Source organism: Glycine soja, chromosome 17, assembly GCF_004193775.1.
Source record: "Glycine soja cultivar W05 chromosome 17, ASM419377v2, whole genome shotgun sequence".
NCBI classification, from domain to species: domain Eukaryota; kingdom Viridiplantae; phylum Streptophyta; class Magnoliopsida; order Fabales; family Fabaceae; genus Glycine; species Glycine soja.
In genome coordinates this window covers 5,474,845-5,502,637 of record NC_041018.1, presented here as the reverse complement: position 1 = coordinate 5,502,637, position 27,793 = coordinate 5,474,845, and the positions used below count along the sequence as shown (strand labels likewise).

At 34.1% G+C, this 27,793-nt stretch overlaps 4 protein-coding genes across 9 annotated transcripts; 1 reads left to right on the top strand and 3 right to left on the bottom strand.

Annotated features, from left to right (window-relative positions):
- The first annotated feature begins 79 nt into the window (after positions 1-79).
- LOC114394077 (AFG1-like ATPase) lies at positions 80-6,142 on the top strand. Of its 2 annotated transcripts, none has more exons than XM_028355637.1 (15): positions 80-287; positions 786-1,087; positions 1,192-1,271; positions 1,468-1,562; positions 1,684-1,806; positions 1,998-2,067; positions 2,458-2,544; positions 2,642-2,707; positions 2,816-2,908; positions 3,118-3,174; positions 3,262-3,396; positions 3,488-3,578; positions 3,896-3,984; positions 4,643-4,836; positions 5,648-6,142. In XM_028355637.1, exons 2-15 carry the CDS (start codon positions 853-855, stop codon positions 5,742-5,744), a joined length of 1,512 nt encoding a protein of 503 aa, XP_028211438.1. In that variant the 5' UTR covers positions 80-287; positions 786-852; the 3' UTR covers positions 5,745-6,142. The 2 variants fall into 2 exon arrangements, with proteins under 2 accessions (XP_028211438.1, XP_028211439.1); XM_028355638.1 differs by having other exon boundaries at positions 282-419.
- A 1,063-nt stretch (positions 6,143-7,205) lies between these two features.
- LOC114391906 (5'-nucleotidase domain-containing protein DDB_G0275467) lies at positions 7,206-15,127 on the bottom strand. Of its 5 annotated transcripts, none has more exons than XM_028352914.1 (14): positions 14,844-15,122; positions 14,736-14,769; positions 14,350-14,525; positions 14,109-14,245; positions 13,887-14,036; positions 13,498-13,599; positions 12,425-12,589; positions 12,078-12,188; positions 10,891-10,988; positions 10,367-10,490; positions 10,125-10,214; positions 9,065-9,109; positions 7,868-8,188; positions 7,275-7,551 (listed from the first exon to the last, which is right to left on the bottom strand). In XM_028352914.1, the coding sequence occupies exons 3-14, from the start codon at positions 14,369-14,371 to the stop codon at positions 7,522-7,524; spliced, it is 1,395 nt and encodes a 464-aa protein (XP_028208715.1). In that variant the 5' UTR covers positions 14,372-14,525; positions 14,736-14,769; positions 14,844-15,122; the 3' UTR covers positions 7,275-7,521. The 5 variants fall into 5 exon arrangements, with proteins under 5 accessions (XP_028208711.1, XP_028208716.1, XP_028208715.1 ...); XM_028352911.1 differs by having other exon boundaries at positions 14,350-14,520; positions 14,844-15,121; XM_028352910.1 differs by having other exon boundaries at positions 7,206-7,551; positions 13,887-14,245; positions 14,350-14,520; positions 14,844-15,127.
- A 1,156-nt stretch (positions 15,128-16,283) lies between these two features.
- On the bottom strand, positions 16,284-20,916 carry LOC114392310 (HD domain-containing protein 2-like). The gene is made up of 8 exons (XM_028353389.1): positions 20,606-20,916; positions 20,192-20,316; positions 20,032-20,069; positions 19,317-19,427; positions 19,145-19,224; positions 18,343-18,379; positions 17,236-17,277; positions 16,284-16,759 (listed from the first exon to the last, which is right to left on the bottom strand). Exons 1-8 carry the CDS (start codon positions 20,804-20,806, stop codon positions 16,689-16,691), a joined length of 705 nt encoding a protein of 234 aa, XP_028209190.1. The 5' UTR covers positions 20,807-20,916; the 3' UTR covers positions 16,284-16,688.
- A 4,623-nt stretch (positions 20,917-25,539) lies between these two features.
- LOC114393126 (UDP-glucuronate 4-epimerase 1) lies at positions 25,540-27,368 on the bottom strand. Its single transcript, XM_028354389.1, has one exon. It carries the CDS (start codon positions 27,206-27,208, stop codon positions 25,913-25,915), a length of 1,296 nt encoding a protein of 431 aa, XP_028210190.1. The 5' UTR covers positions 27,209-27,368; the 3' UTR covers positions 25,540-25,912.
- Positions 27,369-27,793: the final 425 nt, after the last annotated feature.

Genomic DNA, 27,793 nt, shown 5'->3' with positions numbered 1-27,793 from the left:
TGATCCCACACTTGATGAACATAATTAGTTGAGTTGAGACATTTAATAAACAAAAAATAATAATAAAGTCGACGCATTACGCATAGGCCATAAATGTTTTGTTCCAGGTTTTGAGTTAGTTGCATCGCCAGCATCTTTTTTCTCCTTTTTTAAAGGTGCAAGCAAACGTGTGAGTTTCTGGCTCAAGAAAAAAAAAACGTGGAATCCAAACGGGCTAAGGTGAAACACCAGCGCTGTTAAGTGTGAACAAAGTGGGCTCTGTTTTGTGGGAGTGCTCACCTATTCAGGTGAGTTTTCTTTTTGTTTTTTTTCATCCTGTTGCTAATATAACTCCGTCGAGATTATTTTTTTGTCCCTTTTCCGCAATTTTCCTAACATGTTGGAACGAATTGGAAATACGGCGTTTTTATCTGGACTTAGTAAGTTGTTCTGCTTTTCTTGCATGGTGCATGTCTGTCACATTTATTGTGAGATTAAATTGATGCTTTGTTTTGTCGTAATCTTCTCACTAAGTTCTGAAATTACACTTTACCCGGCTTCAATTTTACTAAAAGAGAAATACCTTTTAAATCTAGCATCGTAATTCAATTCTGGTTTCTTTGATTTCACAGATTTCTTGAAATTTGTTCTTTTATAATTCTTGGTGAAAGTCAAAGCTCAAAGGCCTTATTGATCGCATGCCAAGATTATTGTTTTTTTTTTCTTTCTTTTAATTTAATTTGGTTTCTCTGTTATTGAGGAATCTTTATGGTTCAAAATTGAGTGATTAGTGTCTCTGATTTCAGGGATTCTTGAAAAAAAAAATTTGGGGTTTATTGGTCTGAAGCTTGTTGGAGTTGGGAGTAGTTGAAGATGAGAAACGTGCTTCGTTCTTTGCGACAATTGCGACCAGCCTTTCAGAGGCAAGATTGTGTTTTGATCATTGTTAATGTTGCAGAAGAACCTCCATGTCACATTGGAAAGAGCTGTCATATTCATTCTTCAGCTTTTAGATTTGTTGATCATGCTGAGACCAACTTTAAAAACCATTTGTTTACAACAACCACGAGACCTCTCTCAACTGATGCCGCAAAACTTACAAATAGAGGTTCTCATCTTTTTTTTGCTCTCAGAGTGCTAGATTCAGGACGGTTTGAAACTTCATCATCTTCTTATGTCTTTTTGCATTGGAATTTGTTGTTTCGGTTACAGAAACAAGCAAAGCTGGGCCTCTTGTTGAGTATGAACGAAGGATTACTAATGGTGAACTTGTAGAAGGGGATGCTTGCCAGGTACAGTGTCTACACTTCATTTTAATGCCTAATTTCATTGATGAAATGGGTTTTCCTAGCTTGTTTTATTGGTCAAAATGCTGTTGGATGTTATTATATTTATATGGATTATTTTTCATGGCACTTAATCGGAAATTGTTCCGATTAATCTTCTTTTCCTTTGTTTAAGCATTTTTCTTCTTTTCTTTTGAAACAGGTAGACACTCTGACAGAACTTCAGAGACTGTATGATGAGCTTGTTGAGTCTGCTGACGTCTGCCAATTGGATCGGAACTCTGAAAAACCTGTAAGGTATGCTCTTCTTCCTTCCAATATCTATCCTGCTTCTTGCTGATATGTCTGCTCAGATCTTGAAGCCTATTTTTCACATCTTGTTTGGTTTCTGAATTTAATTTAACTTTTGGTTTGGCAGGAGTGGGTGGCTGTGGTCTCGTCTCTTGTCTCATCCCTCTTACTCACCTGTAAAAGGTTTATATCTTTATGGAGGAGTGGGTACCGGTAAAACTATGCTGATGGACCTGTTTTTTTATCAATTGTGAGTTTGAAATGAATTTCGTTTCCATTGATTTTTTTTTTCTCGTTTGCTGTTGTCTTATACCTTTTAGTTGTCATACCTTTTCGACTCTCAATATAGGAAGAATATGAAGCATTTTTAGAATATACTATGGAAGTGTGTTCTTATGAGGATTTATACTCTGACCGTCTTCACCGGCTATATCTTATCAGGCCTTCTAATTGGAGGAAAAAGAGGATTCATTTTCATGACTTTATGTTGAATGTACATAGCATGCTACAAGTAAGTTTACCAAACCTGTTATGTTTTTTTTTTCTTTTTCTTTTTGGTAGATAAAAGGGGAAGATCTATTTATTTCTAATACATGTTAAACTACAGTTTTCCCAATACAGTTACTGTTGATAATAAATCTAAGTAAGCTACAATCGAATTGCATTTATTGTGTCTGTTATGTTATTCGGAAATCATTACATACCATAGGGGATGGATCCAATAATTATGTATGTTTTTGAGGGATGAATTTGTTTACAATCAAGTGATATAAAAGAGGCCTTATGCTTTGAGTATTAAATGTTTGTTAGCAGTTTCCAGAATGATGTTATCTTGTATGCTTAAGTGGCCAACAAAATAAGAGGAAGCCTATCTCAGATTTCCTGTTGTGTATCCTTGTAGAAGCATAAGGGGTTGTCAGATCCACTTGATGTGGTTGCAGGAGAGATTTCTGATGATGCAATTTTATTATGTCTTGACGAATTTATGGTAAAGTTTCAGTATAACATTTATTTCTTTTGATAATAGATCATGCATATTTTATTTGATGCTATATCTTGGGATTTGTTATTTATTTTTCCAATAGGTAACAGATGTAGCAGATGCATTGGTACTAAATCGCTTGTTTAGACATTTGTTCAACAAAGGCATTGTAAGTAATATAACTGATTAGTAGCCTCTCTAAACAATAATTATGGAATTGTTGCCTAATTAATTTCAAAATTCCATTTTTTTTCATTGTGCTTGAACACAAGTATAGATTCTAGTGGCCACATCAAATCGTGCTCCAGATAACCTATATGAGGGTGGATTGCAGAGGGATCTCTTTCTACCCTTCATTGCAGCATTGAAGGTACAGTTCTTGATGTTTCCTTAGTTGGGAGCTGTGTTAGATTAGCTTCAAGTCTATACTGTTAAATAATTTCATTACTGAATATTGATGCCCTCTGCTTTGTGGAATGCTTTCATCTGTGTTCAGTATAAGAAAGTAAAGACTACAGTACACATTTATATTTTTCTAAACGCACTTTCTAATTGCCTAATATATGTATACTCCTGTAGGAAAGATGTGTAGTACATGAGATTGGTTCATCAATTGACTACCGCAAAATGACATCGGTATGACGTAAAATCTTATATCTGTAAATGCACTAATCTCAGATTGTTGGTTTTTTAGTTTTTATTTTCTGCAAATTTGGACTGCAGGGTGAGCAAGGATTCTATTTGGTTGGCACTGATTTATCTGGCTTTCTTAAGGAGAAGTTTCAACAGTTGATTGGAGAAGGAACAGCTACTCCTACTCCCCAAGAAGTAGAAGTAGTAATGGGAAGGACACTGCATGTATGTGCTAAATTTAATATGGCACAGACACATATTGAGCACACAATCACTATTATTATCAATTTAAAGTTGTGTTCATTTTCTTTATCAGGTTCCATTGGGAGCTAACGGATGTGCCTATTTTCCTTTTGAGGAAATTTGTGATAGACCTCTTGGGGCTGCAGACTATTTTGGGTTATTCAGTAAGACATTTTTTAGTGAATTTTGTCATACATACATGCATACAGCATACATACATCTTTTATGTCCTATCCTAAAGACAAAGGATACAGTTCTGTTGTTTGCTGGGAATTGCATATGGGGATGATAAAAGTAACTAAGTTTTGAATATGATAAAAGTCAGATAATGATTTCATTTTTCTGTAAACTTCATTTATTCTCATTGTAGTAGTTTTGATTTCCTCTTTAAATATTTGATGTTTATCATACTTTTACCAACTGCTAATGTATATAAGATCCATAAATCCATGTTCACAGAATGTCTTTTTTGCTTTCACAGAGAAGTTTCATACGCTAGTCTTGGATGGCATTCCAATTTTTGGGCTTCACAATAAATCAGCTGCACATAGGTTTGTCACTTTAGTTGATGTAAGTCCCTTGCCATTCTAAATGGGTTGCCCATGTTTAAACTTTGTCTGTAAGTTTCATGAACATATTTTATCAAAACCTTTGTATTTTAATATTTCGTTCGCTCAAGGAATGGCCTAGCTATGAGCCAGCCCCTTGCTTGCCGCCTCTGTTATTATACAAAGATGAATGCTTGAAGCACATTTTAAATGTTAGCAACCCACTCTTTTTTATTGAGTGAATTTTATGGGGGTCCCACTAAATTATGTGTTGGAAGTGTATGTGTATCAAGTGTGTTGCTATCATTTCTATATACAAATTGTTTGTAATCTGTATAGCTGAGTGTGTTTGTCTTGATCTGACTGAGTTTGTTGCCTTGCGTCTTCCTATTTATAATATGCCTTATATAGCAGAAAGGATGTTGAGTTTTGACTAGAAAAACTGAAGAATAAAATTTTGCATGTGTTTTCAAAAACATCCAACGGCCGAAAATTCTTATGATTGAAAGTTTCATACCTGAAGTTGAAATTTTAGAGATTTTCTAAGAACTTGAAGCTTAGGCCACTGTGATGAGATGCTGAAATGAATAATCATATGCTTGTTGTATTCACCCTCCACATTTGTTTTTCCTACAGTGAGGCTAGAATAAGTATGATGCTTTGTTTCACTGTGATTACAGGTGATGTATGAGAACAAGGCCAGACTATTATGTACTGCCGAAGGGAGCCCTAAAGATCTCTTTGAAAAAATAGTAACAGTATCTGAGGCTAAAAATTTGGCACCCAGAACCTCTTCAAGATCACGGAAAAATGATGATTCTAACCTTTGTGTGGACAATGAATTGGGGTTTGCCAAAGACCGCACCATTAGTAGGTATGATACATCTGCATACAAAACAACTAATGTAATAATCTTTTGTAACTATTTTGATTTGGTGTTGCCTGGTCAACTGATGCAAGTTGTTGGAATCTCTCATCTTAATATTATTCGTATGAGCATCTAAGATCAGGAACAAACTCTAGAGATTGAGGTACTGGCAATGCAATTGAAATTGGATAATTATTTGGTGTGCAATACTGGGAGAAAACAGCCACTTGATTCATTGAAAACAATTCTTTGTATCTTTTGTCTTTTAGAATTTAGAAAGATTCCAACTTTAAATTTTTTACCTAAATCTGAGATGTACATCCAATGGCTGGAATCTTATATCAAGGTGTTTGTAGACAAGGATCATCATCTATGGTAGTTTAACTGGCAAAGTGAGAAGGGGGTGTTCCTGAAATGACACTCCCACGTCTGAGTTTCATTATGTGGTGAGAGTGTGTAGAATTGCAAGTGCATTTGCCTGGAGGGTAGCCTCTACATAAGGTGGTATGGTGTCAGTAGCTAAGCTAAGAGGCCTCTGGTGGCTCAGTTCCATAGCTTGCACGCACAGCTTTATTGGGGTTAATGTCCCCATCATTATGGCAGATTAATAAGGGTTGAGCAGGTTTTGGCATTGGTCGGTTAACTGGGCCAGGTTAACAAGCTTAAAACATATTCTGTTTTGGAATCTCTTAAGAACTAAAAAGCAATGAAAACAAGGAAAAATAATTTAGAAGATACCTAGAAGAACCACCACTGTTCCTATATGTAAATGTATATATTTGTTGCAATGACTGATTATGACATAAATTTGTTGCAGACTGACAGAAATTAACAGCAAGGAATACTTAGAGCATCATGCTGCCATGTTAGCAGAAAAGAAAGAAAGAGTGGATCAGAATGCCGTTGAAGCTTGAAGAAAGGATCCAAAACCTCTTATCACAGTTTGGTGGCTATTGTTGTGGCATAGTGAAAGTGGAGTAAAATGAATAGTTATTGTGAACAACCAAAAATTTCAAATTAGAAAACATCCATCGGCAGAGCATTAGATTTGGCTCAGTTTGCTTCCTATTATTGTACACCATATATAGAGTGAAAGTGGGGTAAAATGAATAATGATTGTGAACGACCAAAATTTCAAATAAAAAACATCCATCTTCGGAGCATTAGATTTGGCACCAGCTCAGGGAGAGGTGGGTTAGATAGCATCAAATAGTTATTAGCATTTCCAAAAATATTGTGTAATTGATTGATTTAATGCTAAAATTCAAACAATTTAAATTGAATGTAGGTCTTTTAAACTACATTTATTGTTGATTAATGTATAGCAAGTCTTGATCATTACATGCAGAGGCCTGATAAATATATTCATCTCGCCAAAGTAGAAATGAATCAAATTCATTGAAAGGTTTCATAATACTAAGGGAATACTCGACTGGTTGCACTTTAATCTTTGGGGGCCATCTAATAGAGGTGCTAGATATATGTTGACTGGCATTGATGAATTTTCCATGAGAGTTTGGGCAGTCTTGAAGAAGATAAAGATTGAGAGGCAAAGATGAAAGCAAATAAAACACCTATAAACTAATAATGATTTAGAGTTTTCTAAGAAGTTTAATGTTTTATGCAAGGTTGAAGGAATTACTAGACAACACACAATTTGTCATAGTCCATAGTGAAACGGGTTTGGATTGTATCTAGTACGTGTGGATCTCACAGATCCATTGTGTCTTTCTCTTTCCTATTGGAAAAATTCAATGACCGAGAGGAGTTCTATCCTAATGAAACGTTGCTGCAGAACGGATGAATAGAACTATAATGAAAAAAAATCGTCCCATGCTTTTTAATGTTGGTTTGTCAAATTCTTTTTGGGCTAAAGCAGATTCAACAACTTGTTTTCTCATTAATCGATCAACCTCAACTGTCATCAATAATAAATAAAAAAAAAAAGTCATATTAAGGTATAGTCTGGTACTCCCGCTAATTACTCCGATTTAAAGAATTTTTGTTGTCCTTTGTATGCTTATGCTGATACTTAATAATTATGTCTCTACTCTCTAGTCCCATACTCTAGTGCAGTGGGATCTCTCATACGATATGGTCTTGTCCAGATTTAACACATGCTATTAGTGTTATAAGCAGATGCATGGTGTGATATTAGATATTAGATATTAGATATACAAATTTAAATGTTATTAGTACACGTGTATTTGTGCGTGCACTATTACGTGACTAGATTTAACACATGTTAGTGTTGTTACTTGCAACACTTTTAACAATTTCTTTATAATACAAAATTACTCAATCCAATCGTTAACTCCTTATAAGTAACAATTTTATAAAATTATGAAAATAAAACTTATCACTTCATCGCACTATTTTATCTTGATAGGTAATATATTATTTAAAATATAAATAAATATTCATTGTTAGATAGCATAGCAACAAATATCCAATTTATGAAAAATTGATATACATGATTAGAAGGCTTTCATTTTTCTAATTTCTTTCTCTATTAATTGAAGCATACCAGATAAAGTTAGCTATGTCGAGATGAAATGAGGGAATCAATGACAAGAATAAAATTGAATGCACATTACTACTGCAACAATTGTCTTCCAGTTGCAGCTCATCATTACTCCGTTATTAGAACTGCGGAATGCCACTAATAGTTTGAATGATTTCGAGGACCGTTCACCCGGTTTTGAACAAGCTTGATGGAACCTAAAAGAAGAGAACACGGAGTTATATAAAGAAAAAGTAGGAGGAAGTAAGAAATATGTAATATTATTCATGTATTGCATGCAAATCCATCACTTGAGGTGTTAATCAAACTAAAATTAAAATATGCTACAACTATAACGCATTCTCTAGCTCTAGTTTATAACTCAACAAATCCATGATTTTCCAAAAATAAACAGAGCTTTACAAATAATAAAGCCAAAAACAGGAAGCATGGAATACCAAGTTTTTCTTCAGTTTTTGAAGAGAACCTAGCATGCCGTTTAGTGACATTAACTACTATGAAGAAATGGATTACCTTCACATGATGAGGCATGATCTTGACATCAAATGGAACATGAAGCCATGCTTCAGGTGAGTGCAGAAGAAAATTCTCTGGCTTACTGGTATAAACATCTGCATACTGATGAATGTTATAAGCGAAAGCAGATTCTTGTCCTGTGCTAGCCAGGAATGTTGCTCCAAAAGATCTATTAAACATCATCTTCATCTTGCTTCGTGCTTTTTGTCTCTCCTCATTAAGTTCTTCAAGAAGTGAATTGAAAGCTGTAGTTCTTGAACTACTAGATGCAGTTGCATGCAATTTACCAAGTAGTTCCTGTATAATATGCAACTTTGCCTGCATTTTTCAACAGGATACAATGCATAAAATGTGACAGCTTTAAAAGTAGTTGAAGAAAGAAATTATACCGAAAATAATCAACCAAAATGCAGAACTATGTACCTTTTTATAATAATTTAATAACTATAAAAACATGTTCATTTAAGCCTTTTTCTCAATAATATTAAATTTAAATGTATGGCACAAATCCAATGAATCACTTGCGTGGTTGTACTAACTTTCATAATGTCCATAGGTTCCAAAAACATCTGGTACTTTTTAAGTGGAAGGCAGGGAAAGTATTATACAGTTATCCTTTTGTCACAACATACAAGCACGCTCTCAAATAGAAGGAAAACTAAATTAAACACTAATTTGATTTACTTCTTAGATAAAAACTTTAGTTTTAGTATTTCACTGTGTAAGAAAATAAGCATTTGCAATTCATCTGTCAACTTTTCAATTAAATTCATGGTATTTAGTAAGGTTTAAGATGGGCTCATAATCATGAAATTGGCTCAATATCCATAAGAAATCTTACATATTAAACTATTCATGCCATAATTTAGGAAAAGTATGTGAAAAACAATAATTTGTGTCAGTGCACACTAAAAAAGGCAACAACAATGTCATAAACTATTGATCCCAACATGTATTTATACTAATTACTAAATCTCTATGCAAGAGACAATTCCATGAACTAATGATCCCAAAATTTCTCCTGAATCACTCACTCCTAAAACTCTTAAACATAAAGAATAAAATAGTTTTGGTTGGTGAATCTTCAATACAACCACTTAGGGAAAGTAACAGGAAACCATCAACAGTATATGCATAAAGAAAGTATGAAGTTGCAAATAAATAACGTCAATATGAACAAAAATTTGAAGGTACCTGCTCAGAGCGGTAGGTATCTTCATTTTGTATTTGTATTTCGCTCTGCAATGTTAAAGAAACACACTTCATATAAATGTCCATGTTTCTGATGTTAACTATGACAAAAGTTCTACAGCCATCAGTGCCTAATTAAGAAATATATCAATTTAAAAGAGCACTCAGTAAGCATGATTTAACTAAAAAATAAAATTGCCAAACACAATTTTATTAATGAATAATCATGTAGCAACTGCATAACCAACAGGAACTTTGAAGATTCATATTCGCCTTTAGCAGCTGTGTAACCAACAGGCACTTTGAAGATTCAACAACTACCATTCTAAACAATCATAACCGTCATCACATATAGGAACAACAGTAAGTTTTACTTTTCCTAGGGCCAGTTTTCATATAAATGACAAAAAATTCTTTGACAACATGTATATAATGTTATTGTCATTGTCTAAGTTAACAATATAATGAATAACTGAAGAACAAAACAAGCAAACTCATGCAAAGAACAAAGTAACCAATTCCTAAAGCTAGGCTGATAGAGAGGAGAGCTTCAGTGGTAATGGAGTTTGTGTCTTACACCCAGCCAATAGTGGACTCACACTACCACTCAGCATGGACAAGTAAGCAAGAAGTGATTACACACACTGGCAATGGATAAACCAAGCTACGGTGCCACTTGATGTAGAGGAGAAACAACACTTAAAAGCCCGGCTGATAAGAGGGGAGATCTCCAATATAAATGAGAGTTCATATTTCACACTTACACCCAGCTGGTATAAGACAGATTTCTGCTTCACAAACATGGGCAAGTATGAATGGTCCATCATAAGTTCTGTTAAATGAACCAACCCCATTGGAAGATTGACCATACAAAATGTCTAAACTTGTATATATTTGTTGTCGGCAAACAAGATATGATAAAGTATTTTCATGCCTGTTTTCCAGTGAGTTATGAAACCCATAGACAGAGGAATGTCTACTCTTATCTGTCTATAAAAGTAATGAGAAATAATGACAAACAAGCTCAAAATCTACATGAAACTGGATTAGATTACAGACGTGCCTCTAGTTCATGGATGATTGCTGCTGTACGCCAGCCTGCCTTTGAGGGGCCTCTTAAGTCACTAAATAGGTGATCTCCAAAATATATCACCTAATGAAAAATGTGAATTTTAGCATTCTAGAGGTTCCATGTGAAAGAATATTTAAGAAACATTCTGTATTTGCTTTATACTTAAAACTTATTGTATGTAAATAGAAATATTACACAGCATGGTTTATTATCAAACATCAAATAAAGCATACCTCTGGGCCATTCCACTTGGTTATTTGGAGAAAGGATTTGAGGCATCCATGATAATAAATTTTATCTGGTAGAAATTCATCAACCTTGGTAAAAGTTAATGTGTCATTCTTTGTGTCATAACAACTGCATGGAAGAACCAATGATGTTCAGGACCTTTGCAAGGATTTCAAAATTCAAGAATAGAAACTCAAAAAGAGATGACAATGGAAAGAAATGATAGGTAAAAATGTTTGACCAAAGAAAATGATCCGCATTAGCTTCATGTCAAGAAAATTATTGGTTTCTAGATTGTATCCTCCGTTTCCCCTTTCATCACTATAATTCTGAAGAGAGCAACATTCAAATGATCTAGTCCTGAAGTCAGCTTTGTTTTTTTCATAGTAATAAAAAAATAAAAGGTTTATAGCACAACGTTACCCCAAATATCCTTTACTAAAGTAGAACAGAATAAGAAGAATTAAGTTAGAAAATAGAAAATAAGCACCATATCACATAGAAAAAATTAGATGTATAGGATACATACCGGAATGGATGCTCAGATGTATAAAACTGTGGTTTATTGGCCTTAGCAATCACAACATCAAACAGTTCCGTCCAAGAGTCTCTACAATCCAGAGAATCCTAATCAACATTCAAGAATAAACTCAAGGAAATTATGTCCAGAAATGAAAAGTGCAAAACAATCATGAACCACAAAAATTACATTTAAAACTAAGTAAGGAACTTTCAACCGAACAATTTAAAGAGACCTGAGTGCCAGTGTCATTGTGAACTATCTAAGTAATGTGTAATATAACATAACTCTAGCATACAGCTGCCCCTCCCTTGAAAAAAATTCAGGCCAAGTTTCAACTTTCAAGTAAATTCCATCTTCTCCTTCATGAGAACAAGTGGAAAAGACCCTAAAAGATGATAATTTTACTCCAAAACACTAAATGATTACAAGTGAAATAATTGAAATTAGGTCATAGAGAGAAACCAGATTATAGTTAACGGCTAGAAGTAATGACACAATGGACAAGTAGAGAACTTGTGTATGTGGCCTTCATAACAGCTACTTATAAACATAATTTGTTTTACACATTTTCCCCTGATAGAAGAATTTGTTAAAACTTAAAATAAAGAACAAAAGATATAATTAGGATATGGGATTCTTCTAAACGGAAGAACATGCACTTGTATATCTACTAAGACATGTGTGCACTATCCTAAGGTTTGTGGATACATGTCTTACAATAAAGAATAAGACCATAACTTCCCAGTTCTCCAGAATTTTCTGATAAAGTTAAATATTCATCTTTACAAGTTACTAAAATGAAATAGTGCATTTTAATCAGCAAGAGAACTGAAAACTATGTACAGTTGATCTCCATTCTAGACTCTTTCCTTCATCATCTAAATGTAAATTACAATCATCAATTCATCATATTATTATAACTGACTGCATTCATTTTTCCACCTATACTCTTTTGGTACTCTTTGAAGAATAATTGCACCAGGATGAAAGAAAAGAACACATAAGTATATTAGAGTTGGAGCTCTGAAGCTGTTGAATAATTGAACCAAATATGATTTTCATGCCATGTAGACAATAATTGGGAAATACCATATTCCAAATTAAGGGAAAAAATATTAAACTTCAACTGGCAGTGAAGTCTTAATAAAAAAAATTCCATGATAACGTCATATGGTTTCCTGTTAATCAAATACCTCCAACATAAAACGCATCCCTCCATCCACAAAATAATAAGGAGAATTAGTCAACAGGAAAAGCTTCTTCCCCCGCTCCCTTAGCATCTTAAGATAACGTAATATCTTTCCCTGAAATATTTGCCCACAAATGAATAACTGCAAACTCTTAATCAGAGAATAAAATAATTCAATCTATTGGACAACATGAAATAGATTGAAGGAAAATGGTTTGCACTTATAACTGGATTAAGATACTAGATCCTGAAATAGATTTTTGCTCATATCGTGGACCACTTATTGCAGCATCTATTGGACACACTCATGGACACCAGTTAAAGGAAATGGGTAAAATGGTTTGAACTTACATTTTTCACTAAGTATCTGTGTGGGTCAGATAGAATTCCTCTATGAACCAGGCCACTTCGATGGACATGGTCAATTGCACGAATAACATCTTCATAAATGTAGGAAGCATCAAATTCTAGCTTAGCATCAACAAAGTACTGAACTATATCTGCAAGAAGGCATGCCTACAGAGTAATAATGCAAACAATCAGTTCTCAACCTAAGAATTAACAGTGGAAAGAAACTTCACAAGTCAAATAGACAGCCCAAGAAGAGGCAAATGAAATTGGCAAAGGGAATTTTAACTTTCAATAGATTTTTCAAATTTCAAATGCATCAACTCCATCATAGGAGTTTGCCCTTCAAATAGTGGTGTAATTTTTATAAATTCAATAAATTGGCAACATACTCTTCCCTTGGTGGTAGAGGTATAGCATAGCCCTAACAGTCTAAGAGACCTAGTTAGCTATGCAAAGCAGATCTCAAACCAATATTTTTGTAAGCTTTATATCAACAACAGAGACATTTAAAAGGAACAGAAACTTTGAGTGGAACAGTCAACAACAAAACAAATGGCAAATTGAAGAAGCAAGAGTAGTTAAGATTGAATATACTAGGTCAAGTCCCATTAAGGGTGCATTTGGATAAACTTTTGAAAAAGGTACTCTTATTCTTATTGGAAAAGTAACAAAGCACCAAAACTACTTTTCTGGAGCTTTTGCTTTTTTTTCAATTTTTTTTTTAAATAACACCAAAAAACTTGTGCCCTTAAAGGAACAAATTTGTTTCTTACAATGGTAATAAACAGAGATGTAACTTTACCCCACATCCTATGTCTATTTCTAATGACTGGGCTCAAACACAGAAAGATACTGCAGCATGGCCATTCTGGATGTATGTTGAAGGCGATATGTGGATGGTAGTCAATTATTTGTGTAACTTTATGACATGCATACTCAGGATAACAATAATCTTCTTTGACATATGAAGAGTACAAGACACACTGCATAACAGTTCACTGAGGCAAAGCTCCAACGTTGCACATCACAAAAGCAGAAGTTATTATTGAATGACAGGACAACAGGGAACTAACCTCACTGAAGCAGAAGAAATCCATCAAACCAACAAGTGATCGAGCATGATCACGACCAATATGCCGCGTGCCATATATGTCACGTATTTCTGTATGGCTTAGCTGTAAAATTATACAAAAGAAAGAAATTGTTATAAACACTATTTTACTGGCACTATTTTCATTTCTGTAACAACAGACAAACTATGCTGACTGACAAACTAGCATTTAGTTTGTCCTTATGCAATCTATAAAACCCTAACTAACATTACACAGTTCCAATTGTATGTGGATAATTAGAACCACAGAGACGCTCCATAAAAAGTTTAAAACCAAATGAAAATAAACAATAGAAGCTAATAAGATGCACGCAACTGCCAAATGAAACAAAAACAATCAGTGCCGCATACCCTGCGTCTTCCAAAGAAGCATCCATCCGGCTCAATTGAACCAAAGAAATCCAGCTTCATGAGGCACCCTTTTGACTTATCATAGTATAGGCCTCTAATGGGGAAAGTTGGATCATATTTAAAACTCGTGCAAACCTCCGGATACCTAAGCTGAAAGGAGCAACAAGATGAGTAAGGAAAGGAACCATAGTCATAAAGCAGGACTGTGTTGTCAGAACTAACCTCATTAACCAAGTACTCCTTGGCAAGGTCATATATCAAAGTCTGTAAATCAGACGAGTAATGCGCCAATGTGTAATCATAGTCGAACCCATAAACTTGCAATTGGTCCAATCTCACGTTCTTATTCACATATATGCCTAATCCAATACACATAAGAAAGATAAAAAAAAAAAAAAACGATCAACATTCAGAAACAATGCAATTTCAAAACAAGTTGAAGCGAACCGATCATCTAACGAACCTTTAGGATTCATTTTGGGCATTTCCCGGAGCGCATCGGGAATACTGAGAAAACTCTGTTTGGCAGCTTCGAATTTGCGACGGAGAGCGAATATCTCCTCATCGTCGGACTTCAATAGAAAATGTTTCGAAGATTCAACGACGCTGTAGCTTCGAGAGCTTCCCGAAAACCCTACACTATACAAGGCTCAGCTAAACGGTTTCTCATGTAGCCGTTAAACGCGATTTTTGTCTTTTTCTTTTTCCTATTTCTAACGTTTGTTTACAGAAGAAAAAGAAACAAACAGGTAGAAGGCAATATAGTAATAATTACTATGGACGTTTGAAAACGGATTAAAAAGGGAATAATAATAATAATAATAAATGAAGTGATGAAAAGGAAAAGACCTGGTCGAAGTGGAGAAGATGAAAGCAGCGTCCCCTGCGAGGAAGGAAATAGAAGAATGAGTGATAAGCAACAATGTAACGTTGAAGAAGAATGAGTCATATACGTACGTGTATGGAGAAACGGAGAAGGTTACGAATACGAAGGGAGGCCATTTGATTTGGATTGAGATTTACGTGCAATGCAAAGTTGAAGTGAAATGGCTTTACGATTGAGTTTTTGTGTGTGGCCTCAAACTGCGGGGAAAGCAACCTTGCTTTTACGCGGCCTTTCCCAACGAATTTTAGTTTTTGTGGACCAGCTAAGAAATCTAAGTAGAAAAATGATGTTATACACTCATGACTCAACTCTGTGTATAGACCGAATTTATTTTTTCATTCATAACAGTTCAACTCACATATTTACAACAATTTGGCTAGACTTTCTTAAAATGTATACGGACGGAGTGAAATCAACCATGGAAGCTGAATTGGTGAAGAAAGCGTGTGAATTGTTGTAAATTTTTTTATATTTGTCTAAAACTTTAACTGATAAAAAAAACCCAAGTTAATTGAAAAATTAAAAGAAAAACATTGATTGATAATATAACTAATATTTCTGTCGAGATAAATATTTATTATATAACTATAATTATAGTTTATGATTAATAAATAATTTTAACTATACAAATTATATTTATATTTATTATAAATAATTTTAATTGTGATATAAAATTATTTTTAATTAAAATGAATAAACAATGAAAAAATAAAATATAAAAATAAGGATAGTTTGAAATAATTGAGAGAAATATTTTTTAATTAATTATAAAATAGTGTAAAATACATCTTTCAATAAAGAAAAAGTAATAAGAAATTGTATTTACGAAAAAATAAAAAAAAAATTAGAACTTCACTTTTCTAACTAAAAATTATAATTTATAATATAAAATAAAATTACATTGCATATTAAAAAGTGAGGCCCATGTTTAAATGATAAGGATAAAACTAAATTAAGTTACCAAATTATCTAACGACAGGAACAAGAAAAAAGGATACCATGGGTGAAAGAAATTTCATAGAATTGACATGTATCGTCAATTGGACAGTTTTAATAACCATTTCAAAGAAAATTTAGAAGTATTAATCAAAACCTTTTCCAGTGCAGTATAAAGACTGCCAATTTGTATAGTACATTTTCTTTATATCCTTTTTATAATATTTTCTATTTATATTTCTCTTTCCATAGACATTATTATTTTTTAGCATTCTTGTTAACAGTAATTAATTACTTATATTAATATAATCTAAATTTAAATATTTTCTCGGTAAACATAAAGCTATTTTTTATAATGATATATTATATAATATTATATTATATTGAAATGATAAGAGGGATCATTCAACGTGATTTAGTTATAAGGAATAGCATGGCTTTAATATTTTAGCATCCCGTCAACATGGCCTTAAATTTAATATTTTGTTGATTTGATCATTGGACTTTTTCTGATGTTATTAAAGTAGGATACTGTGCCTCTCAAAAAAATAAGTAAGATACTGTGGGTATAAATATCGGGAAAAATACTTCTATGCAGCACACGGGAAGAGAGTGATCCCAGATCTGCTTTATTCCATAGCAAGAAAAATTCATGGAATCTATCTTTTTAAAGTTCAACAATAGTTTCAGTCCACTGATTTGAATGATAAATAAATAATGATGGTTAGACATAGTTGAACAAATTTGATTATGGTGAGATTAAATCTCCTAGTGGATTTCACTATACGCTGCTTCATGCACAGCTTTAATTTCTCTTTTCTTAGGTGGTCCGTACCATCTTGCCGCTGTTATTATCCCTCTACCATCTATTACGCCCATTCATGCCAATGTGACCAAAAGAACATAAAACCCACATCAACAAACCAAATACAGCCCCACCTATCCCTATCCCATTGAAAGGAAGATCCATACTGGGAGGTTTATTTATTATTCTTCCTTCTCGATACTATCTCTGATGCCCAGGCTTTGCCAGTTTCAGTTTGGAACTTCCCTGCAAAAGGGTAACAATTTTCTTCAATGCATTATCAAAACTATCAAATCATAAAAAGTAGATAATTGATAATTTGTAAACAAGTGAAAAAAGAAATTATGGAAAAAAATGAATCAAAAAACAAGTGAACAATTCATCCATCCTCCAACACATGATCAACTAATTCAAGGCACCTCTTCAGTGCTCAACTTTTACCAACTGAACAAAATAAGATCAAATTCATAGGATCAAACCCCACATCAAGTAGGAACTTTGAAAGCTATATTTTTAAATGTCATGTGACATTCCATCTCATGTTAGCAACCATGTACTACTGATAACTGAGGCTTATCCATGTTGTTCCACACATACAAAAGAAGGGGCAGGTAAAGAAATCATTAATGTGGAATTTCTTTTTGTTAACAAACACGATATTGGCCTCAATCATTCAACTTCAGAACATAAACTAATAAATCACACTTTGAAGAAAACCATACCAGCAGTTGACCAGAAAAATTCATCCAGATCCTTCCCCTGCTCTGCAAAAGGTCATGGGAGAACAAATTTCAGAAGATCTAGACCATATGGATTTTACACAAACAAATCTACAAATGAAAATGGCAATCACCAAAATACCCCACTCATTCCAATGTTTGTAGCATAGTATAAATTTTAAACTCTAAATGCATCATGTACGGGAATTTAAAACAATTATTGAGGTTGTACTTCTTACGTAATTTTTGTTAGTAATCTTAACTAGGAGAATGCATCCGGCATTCTTCTACATACCACACCACACTTTTACAAAATTAGAATATTACAACTGAGTAGTCAAAATCAATATTTGTCATATGAGTAGATAACAGAGGAGACGAACCAAATGCAAGAACACCGTGACATAGTAGATAACACCGTTATTTTTGCCATTCTACCAAAAACGCCCATGACATAAAATTACTGATTACAGAGACATTTGTAAAAATATGAATGCACAGTTTAATAGTTGTTCATCCTCATCATCCTTATTGTAATACAATTTATCAGTTGTCACCAAAGATACCCTATACACAACAAATATCCTAGCTAGAATATTATATATAGGCTGAGTTTGTTTAAACTTAAAAAAAACAACTTTAAAATAAGTTCTTTTTATATAAGCGTTTTTTTAAGAAATAGATAGGATTTACTTCTTAAAATAAACAGAAAACTGTTTTTCTTAAGCAGAGGCAGTTTAAACAAACAGTAAAAAAACATAAAGTTGCTTATTTTATTAAAATAAGCACTTATTTCAACAAATAAGTTTAAACAAACTGGCCCATAATAGTCAACTTGTTGCCAAAGATGATAAAACTTATCAGTTATCACAACCTCTAACCCTCCACCCACCTTGTCTTAATTATAGAGGCCACTCATCCAATCCAGGAAGACCATGGTGCCAAAAGTTTAACATGCGTTAAATTTAGCATCACTTGCATAAATTCCTTGACAATCAATATTGTAATATGTATTGTTTGAAGAATTGACAAGCAACTCTACAAGGACTGTATATGATAATAATAAAATGAAAAGATATTAAGAAAAATAGAATTGAAAATTTCTCTCACCAACTTCATATTCCAAAGCTTGGAGTATCATCTCCACCTGTATGGAACAAAATTTATAGAATCAAAACAAATAGTTGTGAAGATGGCAAGAACCAAAGGTATTTTAAATGCAGGCCAAAATGTTACATAATCATTGTAAATGAATCAAAATCATCTGCCAGACAGAATATTAACAATAAATGAGCTACTTATTATTTTTGTTTCTTCCTTTTAACCATAAGTTAAATCCAGGAAGGCCCAAATGCAATTTATCCCAACCCCTTAGGGAAAAAGAAAAGTACATTACATAATTAGATTTAAATTAAAAATGGCGGTGAAAAGATTCAAAGCAAAGGAAAACAATAGTTGAACAGCATCATCACACTAGCATCTTCTCCCTTTTAATGAAACAGATAAATTAATCTGTATAAACCAGTATACAGTTTTTAAAGAAGCTGAAACAGACAAGGAAATATATCACGAAAATCTAAAACGAAAGTCCATAATTCATGAATCACAATACCTAATTATTATCAGTCAAAAACCTGAGGCTAGCTCACTTGGTTGGGACATTGCAAGTTCTCGGGAAAAGGTTCAATACTCCCTCCTAATGGAACAGCCCTTTCACATTACCCTAGTTTCTCTACCTCACTCTCTGCCCCCCATCCCCCTAGTGGGGACCTCTTAATCCGTTAGGCACAATTACCCATCTAATGATGCAGCCTCCCTAGGCCATAGCAGGGTATTGTACCAAACACACACAAGTCAAAAGGTATGGCTCAAATGTGACTCATTGAAAGACAATAGCAAAAAAGCCACAAACCTTGTCAAGGTCCTTGACAAATTTAGCTTCTGGGGAAGAATTTGCTTCATACTCCATCCACAACTCTGCTATTTCCATTGCTTCAATATGACAATTCAATTAAAAACCAAGAGTTGTGAGTTTTCATTATTATCTCATTAACAAACTCATGTACAGAGTGAAAAAAAAGTACCTGTAGATCCTCCTCCAAGTACTTTACACATATGATCTAGTGCTGCCTGTTCTCGTTGATTCTTTTCTGCTTTAGAAACTCCATCCAATGGAGTTATGTCCCCAACAATTGCTATTAAAGAAAGCACCAAAGTGAACAAATGAAATTGTAGATCAGAACTTTGAAGAGAGCATGAGATATAGATGATATTGTACTCTTGTGTTCAAGCTCCTAATAACTTGAAAACCCAAAATCTCCTTTAATAAAACCAAAATAGGGGTTACAAACACATTGTGAATTTGCATGCATCAAATCAACCAGCTGGCATTATGAAATTCAAATTCACTCATGTGAACTTCCAGTCTTTTATCAAGTTATCATCGCGTGTAACATGAAAACAGCAGAATGCTGGGGAGAAATCTATGTGTATGTGTTAGTTTCCAGATCAATAATCAAATTGCATCATAAAAACTTATTGCTGTCAGGGTTTCCACCTGCAACACTATGGTATTCGTAACTAATCTATTTTCAAAATTCAAACGTAACCTGGCCCATGCATTCACTCAGTCTCATCCATTGTTTCGGTTTATTTGCATTTCACCAGATTATTACTTTCCAGCTGAATTCAGCCAAACTTGTCCACTATATTATATCATTATTCATAAACAATAGTTTAGGCATGCAGAACCACTTTTACCAGGCACAGACAAATAACACAAAGCAAGCATTAGCATACCCTCTGCAATGTCATGAACAATAGCCATTTTAATGCACCTGAAAGAAAAAAAAAAAGTTTCAGAAAACCTACCTCCCATCCTAAGGTTAAAAGGTGCATTGCCAAAAGAAAGTCATTAATAAACATATATACAGCTGAGGAAAAAGGAAGGTGGATTAACTTGTTTCGGTCTACACCGGGGACATCTGATGCAACCAGAGCCATCAAACTCATTCGATACATATGATCGGCTATAGATTCTGGATTCTTAACATCTTTTCGCACCCAACCTGTTCGCTTTGTTGTCTGTTTCAAATACCACACAAAATCCAAACAAGTTAGGGCACAACAAATTAAAAGCAGGCAAAGCAAAAAAAATAAAAAAAAAACAAACAAACAGCACTTGAGCAATCGAGCTTTTATTGAAGTCACATAAAGCCAATCAAATAAAACTTAAACCAAGCTTAGATTAACACGTACTGAGAATTTTAGCAACCAAAAATAAACAACCGTTATCTCTTTAATTTCTGCGGCACTTCTGATAAACGAAGAAGTACATTACTACAGAATAGAAAGCTAGTTTACTAAGAAGCACCTTGAGGCGGTGGCAGATAGAGAGGAAATCAATGGCGGAGGAAGCGGAAGGAGCGCCGTCGCGAAGCGCCGCGGAAGAAGGTGAAGCGGCCATGCGAGAAACCCTAGTGAAAGTCGCTGCGGAAGGTGCAACGAATTTGAATTTAAGGAAGGCGGTAGAAAGAAAAGGAGCAGGCGCACGGGAAAGAAGAGTGAATCGCATTCCACTAACAATTAATTAATTCCTTTGGATTCACTTCTCTTGTCTCTCCAGATTTTGTGGAAACTTCACACTTGGTGGTAGTAAAAGGATGCGGAGATGTGAAACGCCCAATTAGGGAGGAAATTTTCAGGACCATTAATTTTAAAATCAACGGTAAAATTAAATCAAAAACATTTTAAAATATAATGATTTGATCGATATTATTCGACTTTTATCTTTTTTTATAAATAATTCTCGATCAAATTTAATGAAAAGTATGCTTTCGATCCAACTTTAAAATAATCGGGATTAAGATCTTTTTCTTCAAATAAACCGGATTTGATCATTTTTAATTAATTTTCTATATATTTTTTAATTAGATCTCTAAATTTATATTTATTTTTTAATTAGGTCCTAATGCATCAATCTAATCAGAAAACCAATACAAATTTTTAAATCTAATTAAAAATTTATAAAACTCTTGACCCGCAAAGTAATTAAACTTTTTCTAATTTTAACAGAATATATTAATATAAAAATTTAATAATAGGTAAAAAATGGATTAGTTTGTTATTTTATACAATTTTGGTTCTCTCTCCTTTTTTTTGTAGAGAACTCCTATTTTATAGATGAAAAGAAAAAAAAATATTTTTATGTAAGATTCACGAGACTTTTTTTTTCCTCCTCTCTTTCTATTTTTCTTATTATATTCAAACATGAGGAAAAAAGTAATTAAACATTTTCAGTTTCTTTCTTTTTTTAATTATGTTCAAGCAAACATAACATGAAATATATAAGTAAATATATATATAACCACGGAAAAAAGGGAAACTGTTTTTTCTGGTTTCATTTACCCTATTTAAATTATAATCCCCTGAAGTTTTTTGTTTGTTTGTTTGTTTTTTTAGAGAAAGTTTTTTTTATGGAATCCCCTGAAGTTGTTAAAATGTAGATTGCAAGTTAAAGCAAAACTTCATTTCAGGAAACGTTTATCCTTTATTATTATTTAATGATTATGGAGATGACAACGTGATAAAAGTGGTGTATCCATAAAGAAACTCGCATGTTCAAAGTCAAATATAGTGCATGAAAGAAATAGGTTTGTGAGTATATTATAATTGCTTCATAATTGCTTCACAAAGAGCTAAGTCTGTGCTTAGCATGTCAAGAAACAGTAATAGGATTAATTAATTATATTTGTAACGAATTTGTAATGGTTTAGTTAGATAAGCATTTATGAGGATCGAAAAATCTTGCTCACTGACATAGTGACATAAACACAGTCATAGACTGGCGGCCTGTGATGGGGTGCTAAGAGACAATACAGGTATGTTTATTTGTGGCTATGGTGCTATGATGAAGGGATGTTCGGTTCTTAAAGCAGAACTGTGGGGTATGAGGGTATCTACTATGCTGCTAAGAGACAATAAGTGTATATATAACCTTTATTTTATATTTGATGAAAAACATTTTAAAATAAGTTTAAATATGTTTTTATACATCAATTTTAATTTTATTATTTAACTTTTATTTTTTTCTATTTTATTATTTATCATCAGTTAAGAATTCAAAATCCATTAAGTGATCAGGTATTATTTTATTGCTTATATGAGTAATTATTATTAGGGAATTACTCGACTTTATATTAAATGTAGGAGAGATTTGTGAGTTGAGTAACTTGTTACTATAAAAACTCTCAATGGAGAAATATTAATTAAATTGTTTTAGATTGAAGTAGCATAGTTTGGGTTACGTGTATGAAAATTACTGTAGATGTTCTTAGAACATTAATTTATTGTTATATGTATGAAGGGAGTCTATCTTAATTGGTTGAATAAGATATAAGTGATGTAAATTTTTTTATATTATGTTCAATTCTTATAAATAAAAAAATAATTTTTTGTTGTATGCGAAATCCATTAATTATGAAACAAGATTCATTTTGTGTGTGTTTAAATTAGTGATGGAAAATTTGATTTTTAATGAAATTAATTTATATAAATGATTAATGTAGAATTAATTTTGATATAAGTAGAAACTACTTCTACTTGCTTCAATTCCACAATGATTTTTGGGCAACATAATTGATTTGACCATGATTTTGAAAACAATCCAAACATGTAAAACTTGGTCAAAATTAAAGTTGACCCACCTCACCATAATTTATCATGATTTTGGAGGTTCTCCAAACACATATTAACTCATTAAATTACATTAATTTTTGTCACTTCCATTGCAAGATTTCTTTCACCTGGTCCATTACTAAAAAGATTATGTTAAATATGTATATGAGATATTGTCTGTTTAGGTATTTAGCATTTTGGTACACAACAATAAACCAATGTTGACTAAGAGCGTTTCCAATAATTTTCATATAATAGTAAACTAATGTTGACTAAGAGTTAGACCATTTGAGCTTAGATCTCAAATTTGTAGGTATTGTTAAGGTCTCTATATTTAAGGTATTGTTCGTATAAGTAGTTGTTAACCGTTATAATTCTATCCTTGTAAAAAAACATCTCAATGGGTTGAGATGAAAGCATGCTTACAAACGATGTGGGACTTTATGATTATCAAAATAAGTCTCCCAATCTCAAATTCGTAGATATTATTAGGGTTTTTGTATCCAAAATATTATCCGCTTAGGTGTTTGGTTGAGTGTCACAGTTTACAAATATCATTAGAATTCTCATATCTGAGATATTATTCATTTAGATGTATAATATACCGTCACAATTTTATCTTTAATAAAACAATGTCTCAGTAAATTAAAAATAAATGATATTTATAATCAATTCGTGACCTCAGCTCTTGAATGATTGAGATTTTATGATTAGGGGAATAGGTACTCAATTCATTCTTAGACATTGCACTCATCCTCTACGTTTGCAAAACTTAAAATCCGATTCCGAGCAAGAACAATCTCCATGTGATTTGAGATAATTTTAGAACACAGTATCATATAACACCTCTCTGTCTCTTTCCATGGAAAAAATAAATAAAGTTGATTCACTATTTTGTCCCTTCACATTCTTTTCCAAGCAAAAAGTTTATAGTTTCAACCAACCACCGCTCATGCTAGTCAATCAATCCAAGCTGGCCTACACATAGTCTCAGTCGGTAAATTAAGAGTCCTTTTTATTGAACGCACATCTCTAAGATATGCAGCTACTACTATTTAAGAGCTATCAATAACTCGCTAAACTGCACAAGCTGCTTAATTTTGGTAAGTGATAACAACATCCCAAAGCTCCCATATTTAAAGTTTTTGTTTTTCATAATTTCATTTCATAAAAAATCATGAAGCAAACTGCGTTGTTGGTTTTAGCTAATTGATAAACAATTAATTATAAATGTCATTCAAAATCTTCTTAGATATTAAATATTTATAAAATTTAAAGCATTAACACATTTTTTTAAAGGATGCATTTATTTTTTTATAAGATAGTAAGGATACATTAATAGACTAGTAAAAAAAAATACATCAATAAAAAAATTAATGTATAGATTTATTTTATTTATTTAAGGTCATTGACACACCAACTCACATGCTAATTGGGCCCATAAAGCATGTCGGTGGATGTGACGTTGTATTATGTTAATCTAGAACAAATGAATTAGATTAAGCCGTTGCTTTAGCCTTTAGCATGCCATTTTAGAAAAGATACACTCCAAACACCAAAACCTGCAATGATTAACACGCAAATAAATCTCTGCCTCTAGAGGCTAAGGGGCCCATTTGAAGCAAATTCGCACAACACGGACAAACCTTATTTGTTATTGGATTCCATTTTCCCCCATCATAATTATTTTATGATACATAGACAGGTAAAAAGAGAATAGAGGGAAATATATAGATATAATAAATATATAATATGATAAAAAAAAAACTGATAAAAATGTTAGAAGAATAAAGTTTTCCGGAATTTAAGAAAACCGGATCACACTCACATCCAGACCAACAACAATGCAAACGGACCCACTAGAAAAGCCCAGACCTTTAATAATGTTCACATCCACGTCCGCCTAAAGGAAAAAATGATCAATTATACAAAATAATCCTAAATATAAATTATACTACTAGTATTATGCAATCTATTAAATATTAGTCTCTGAATATTATCATATTAAAAATTAGATTGATATGTGATATTTCAAAAACGAAAACGATGAACTATCCACCTATAAATCTAAAAGAAAAAAATTACACCATCCATCCATCCAGCATGCCTCTTTTGGTGACCCGAGTGAGTGTCGGCAAGCTGCTGAACCCACCGCCACTGCACTTGCTACTACGTAAGTACTTTACAGCTGGACAAATATACCAATCTAATTCCTCCAAATCCAACGGCCACACTCCCACATCCTACCGTACTTCTCCAATTGCTCCTGTCATCCTTGCTGTCTCCACCTATCAAATCCCCTCCTCCAAATTCACCATATTTTATTCGATAAGTAATTAATTAACAAATAAAATACTTTCATTATATACCAAAAACTATCCTGAACTTTTATCCCTAACAAATTGTTCGCTTATATTTCTTGCAAATCTTCTCACTCTATATTCAATGTCTAAAAATGTAAAACAAATCTTATACTTATCCTCCTTATGCCTATTGGATTGACTAAATGTAAGAGTTCAATGGTTAAACACTTCACAAGGGAGCGATGATTGACGGACGAACCAACAAACCAAACGAAAATTACGGTGCAACGCATTTCTCGCTCTAATCAACTTTAGGACAAAGTAAACATTTAAATTTAAATATAAACAACAACTAAATAAATCGAGGTTGAACTCGAACTTTCTTTCTTTACAGAATAAGAAAATGTAAAAAATAAAATACAAAAAACACCAATTAATACCAAAAAAGAAAAGAAATCAACGAAGGAACAACAGCTGTTTTAGCTGGCCTCCCAAGTAAAGAATGTAAATCTTCTCCTTCTCTTCTTTTCTCTTTTTTTCCCCCTCTTTTCTTTCTTCCTTTTAATCCAGTTTCCCTTCTTCTTCTTGACCAGGTTCTTTCTTCTTCTTTTTTTCTATCTGTGACTTAAAACCTACCACACTAAAAAAGAAAAAGAAAAAAAAAACCCTTCCCGAATAAAAAGGAAACAAAACAAAATTTATTAATTTACAGGTTTGCCGTGATTGTAGCCGTAATAGGAAAGATACCACTTGACGAACTTCTTCAACCCGGTTTGCAAATCGGTCGTGGGCTTGTACCCGAGCTCTCTCCGGGCCGAACTAATATTCGCGTGAGTAAACGGAACGTCACCGTTTCCAGGCATGTCCACAATATTCCTCTTCGCCTTCACCTTCAAATGCCGCTCCAATATACTCACAAGAGTAGGAACAGTAACCGGCGAAGTATTCCCCAGGTTAAATATTCTATACGGAGCGGGTCCACGCTTCTTCCCACCCGACCCGGTACTCTTAGCCGAAGTATCCAACGACCCGACGCAACCCTTCACAATATCATCAATGTAGGTGAAATCCCTAGCCAGGTCGACATGGTTTTTACCGCGGTAAACGGTAATAGGTTTCCCTTGTAAGATGTTCCTGGTGAAAGAGAAATAAGCCATGTCGGGTCTCCCCCAGGGTCCGTACACGGTGAAGAATCTCAAACCGGTGATGGATAAACCGTAGATGTGATTGTAGGTGTGAGTGATTTCCTCACCGGCCTTTTTCGTTGCGGCGTAGAGACTAGCGGGCTGGTCGGTCTGGTCCGATTCGGAAAAGGGAACCTTCTCGTTGAGCCCGTAGACGGAGCTGGACGAGGCCCAGACGATAGCGGGCTGAGGGTTCGCGGTTTTGCAGGCCTCGAGAAGCGTGACGAGGCCCGCGATGTTGCTGTGGACGTACGAGTGGGGATTCTCCATGGCGTAGCGAACCCCAGCCTGCGCCGCGAGGTGCATCACGTGAGTGAAAGCAACCACATCGAAGAGCTTCGCCAAGAGTTTCGCGTCGTTGACATCGCCTTCGACGATGAAGACGTCGTGCGTGGCGAGGAGGGACTTGCGGGCTTTTTTGAGGGACGGATCGTAGTAGTCGTTGAAGTTGTCGAGTCCGACGACGCCGTCTCCGCGTCGTTTTAAGGCGAGGGAGACGTGGGAGCCGACGAAGCCGGCTGCGCCGGTGACGAGGACGGACATGCCGCCTTGACGGTGGATCTGGGCGGAGGTGCGGACCTGCTTCTCCCACTGGATCCCGCCCCAGGAGGCGGTGAGGTAGCGGCTGCCGGAATCGACGAAGCCTTGGAAGCTGAGATAGGAAGCGGTGAGGGCGATTAAGAAGAGGGCCCACAGGAACATGGTGCTGGTGGAGGCGAAACAGCGATAGAGTTGGCGGTTCATGTGGTGGGACCGCTCGATCTTGAACTTTCCTGGGGTTGATGGGAAGAGTTCCTCCTCTAATGACGGCATTTTGTTTTTGTTTCCCAGATTGATTTTTTGTTGTTTGATGGGAAGAAGAGTGGAATTGATTGGTGATAGATACTACAGATGCAGAGAAAATGAAAGGGGCATTAATTTTCCTGCAGCTGCTGCTAGAGGAAAAGAGAGGGGTGGGTATATATAGTGCTCACCCACGGAGAAGGGACAAGTATACGCGTGAACGCGTTAAAGAACGGACAGGGAGGAGGAGAGAGAAAATTAAAAACAGAGGAGCGGACTTTTTTTTTTTTTTTTTTAAAGAGTGCGTGTCATGACTCATCAGTTGAATTTTTTTTACTGTATTTATTTCTTCAATGTTCACTGCCTCCTTACACATGGCACTGTAATGTAAATGGAATTTGTACTATTGTTCATTTTCTCATTACAAATGCCACCCACCTATGAGATTAAAAATTCTAATCCACTGACGACGAAATACAGAAGACCGGCCCGTAATCTTATGATACCTAACTTAACTAACAGTATCCAATCCACGTTTTGATAGGTTTTAGTTAAAGATCAACTGAATTAAATTGTACTATCAACTTAATATTTTATATATTTGATTAAGAATAA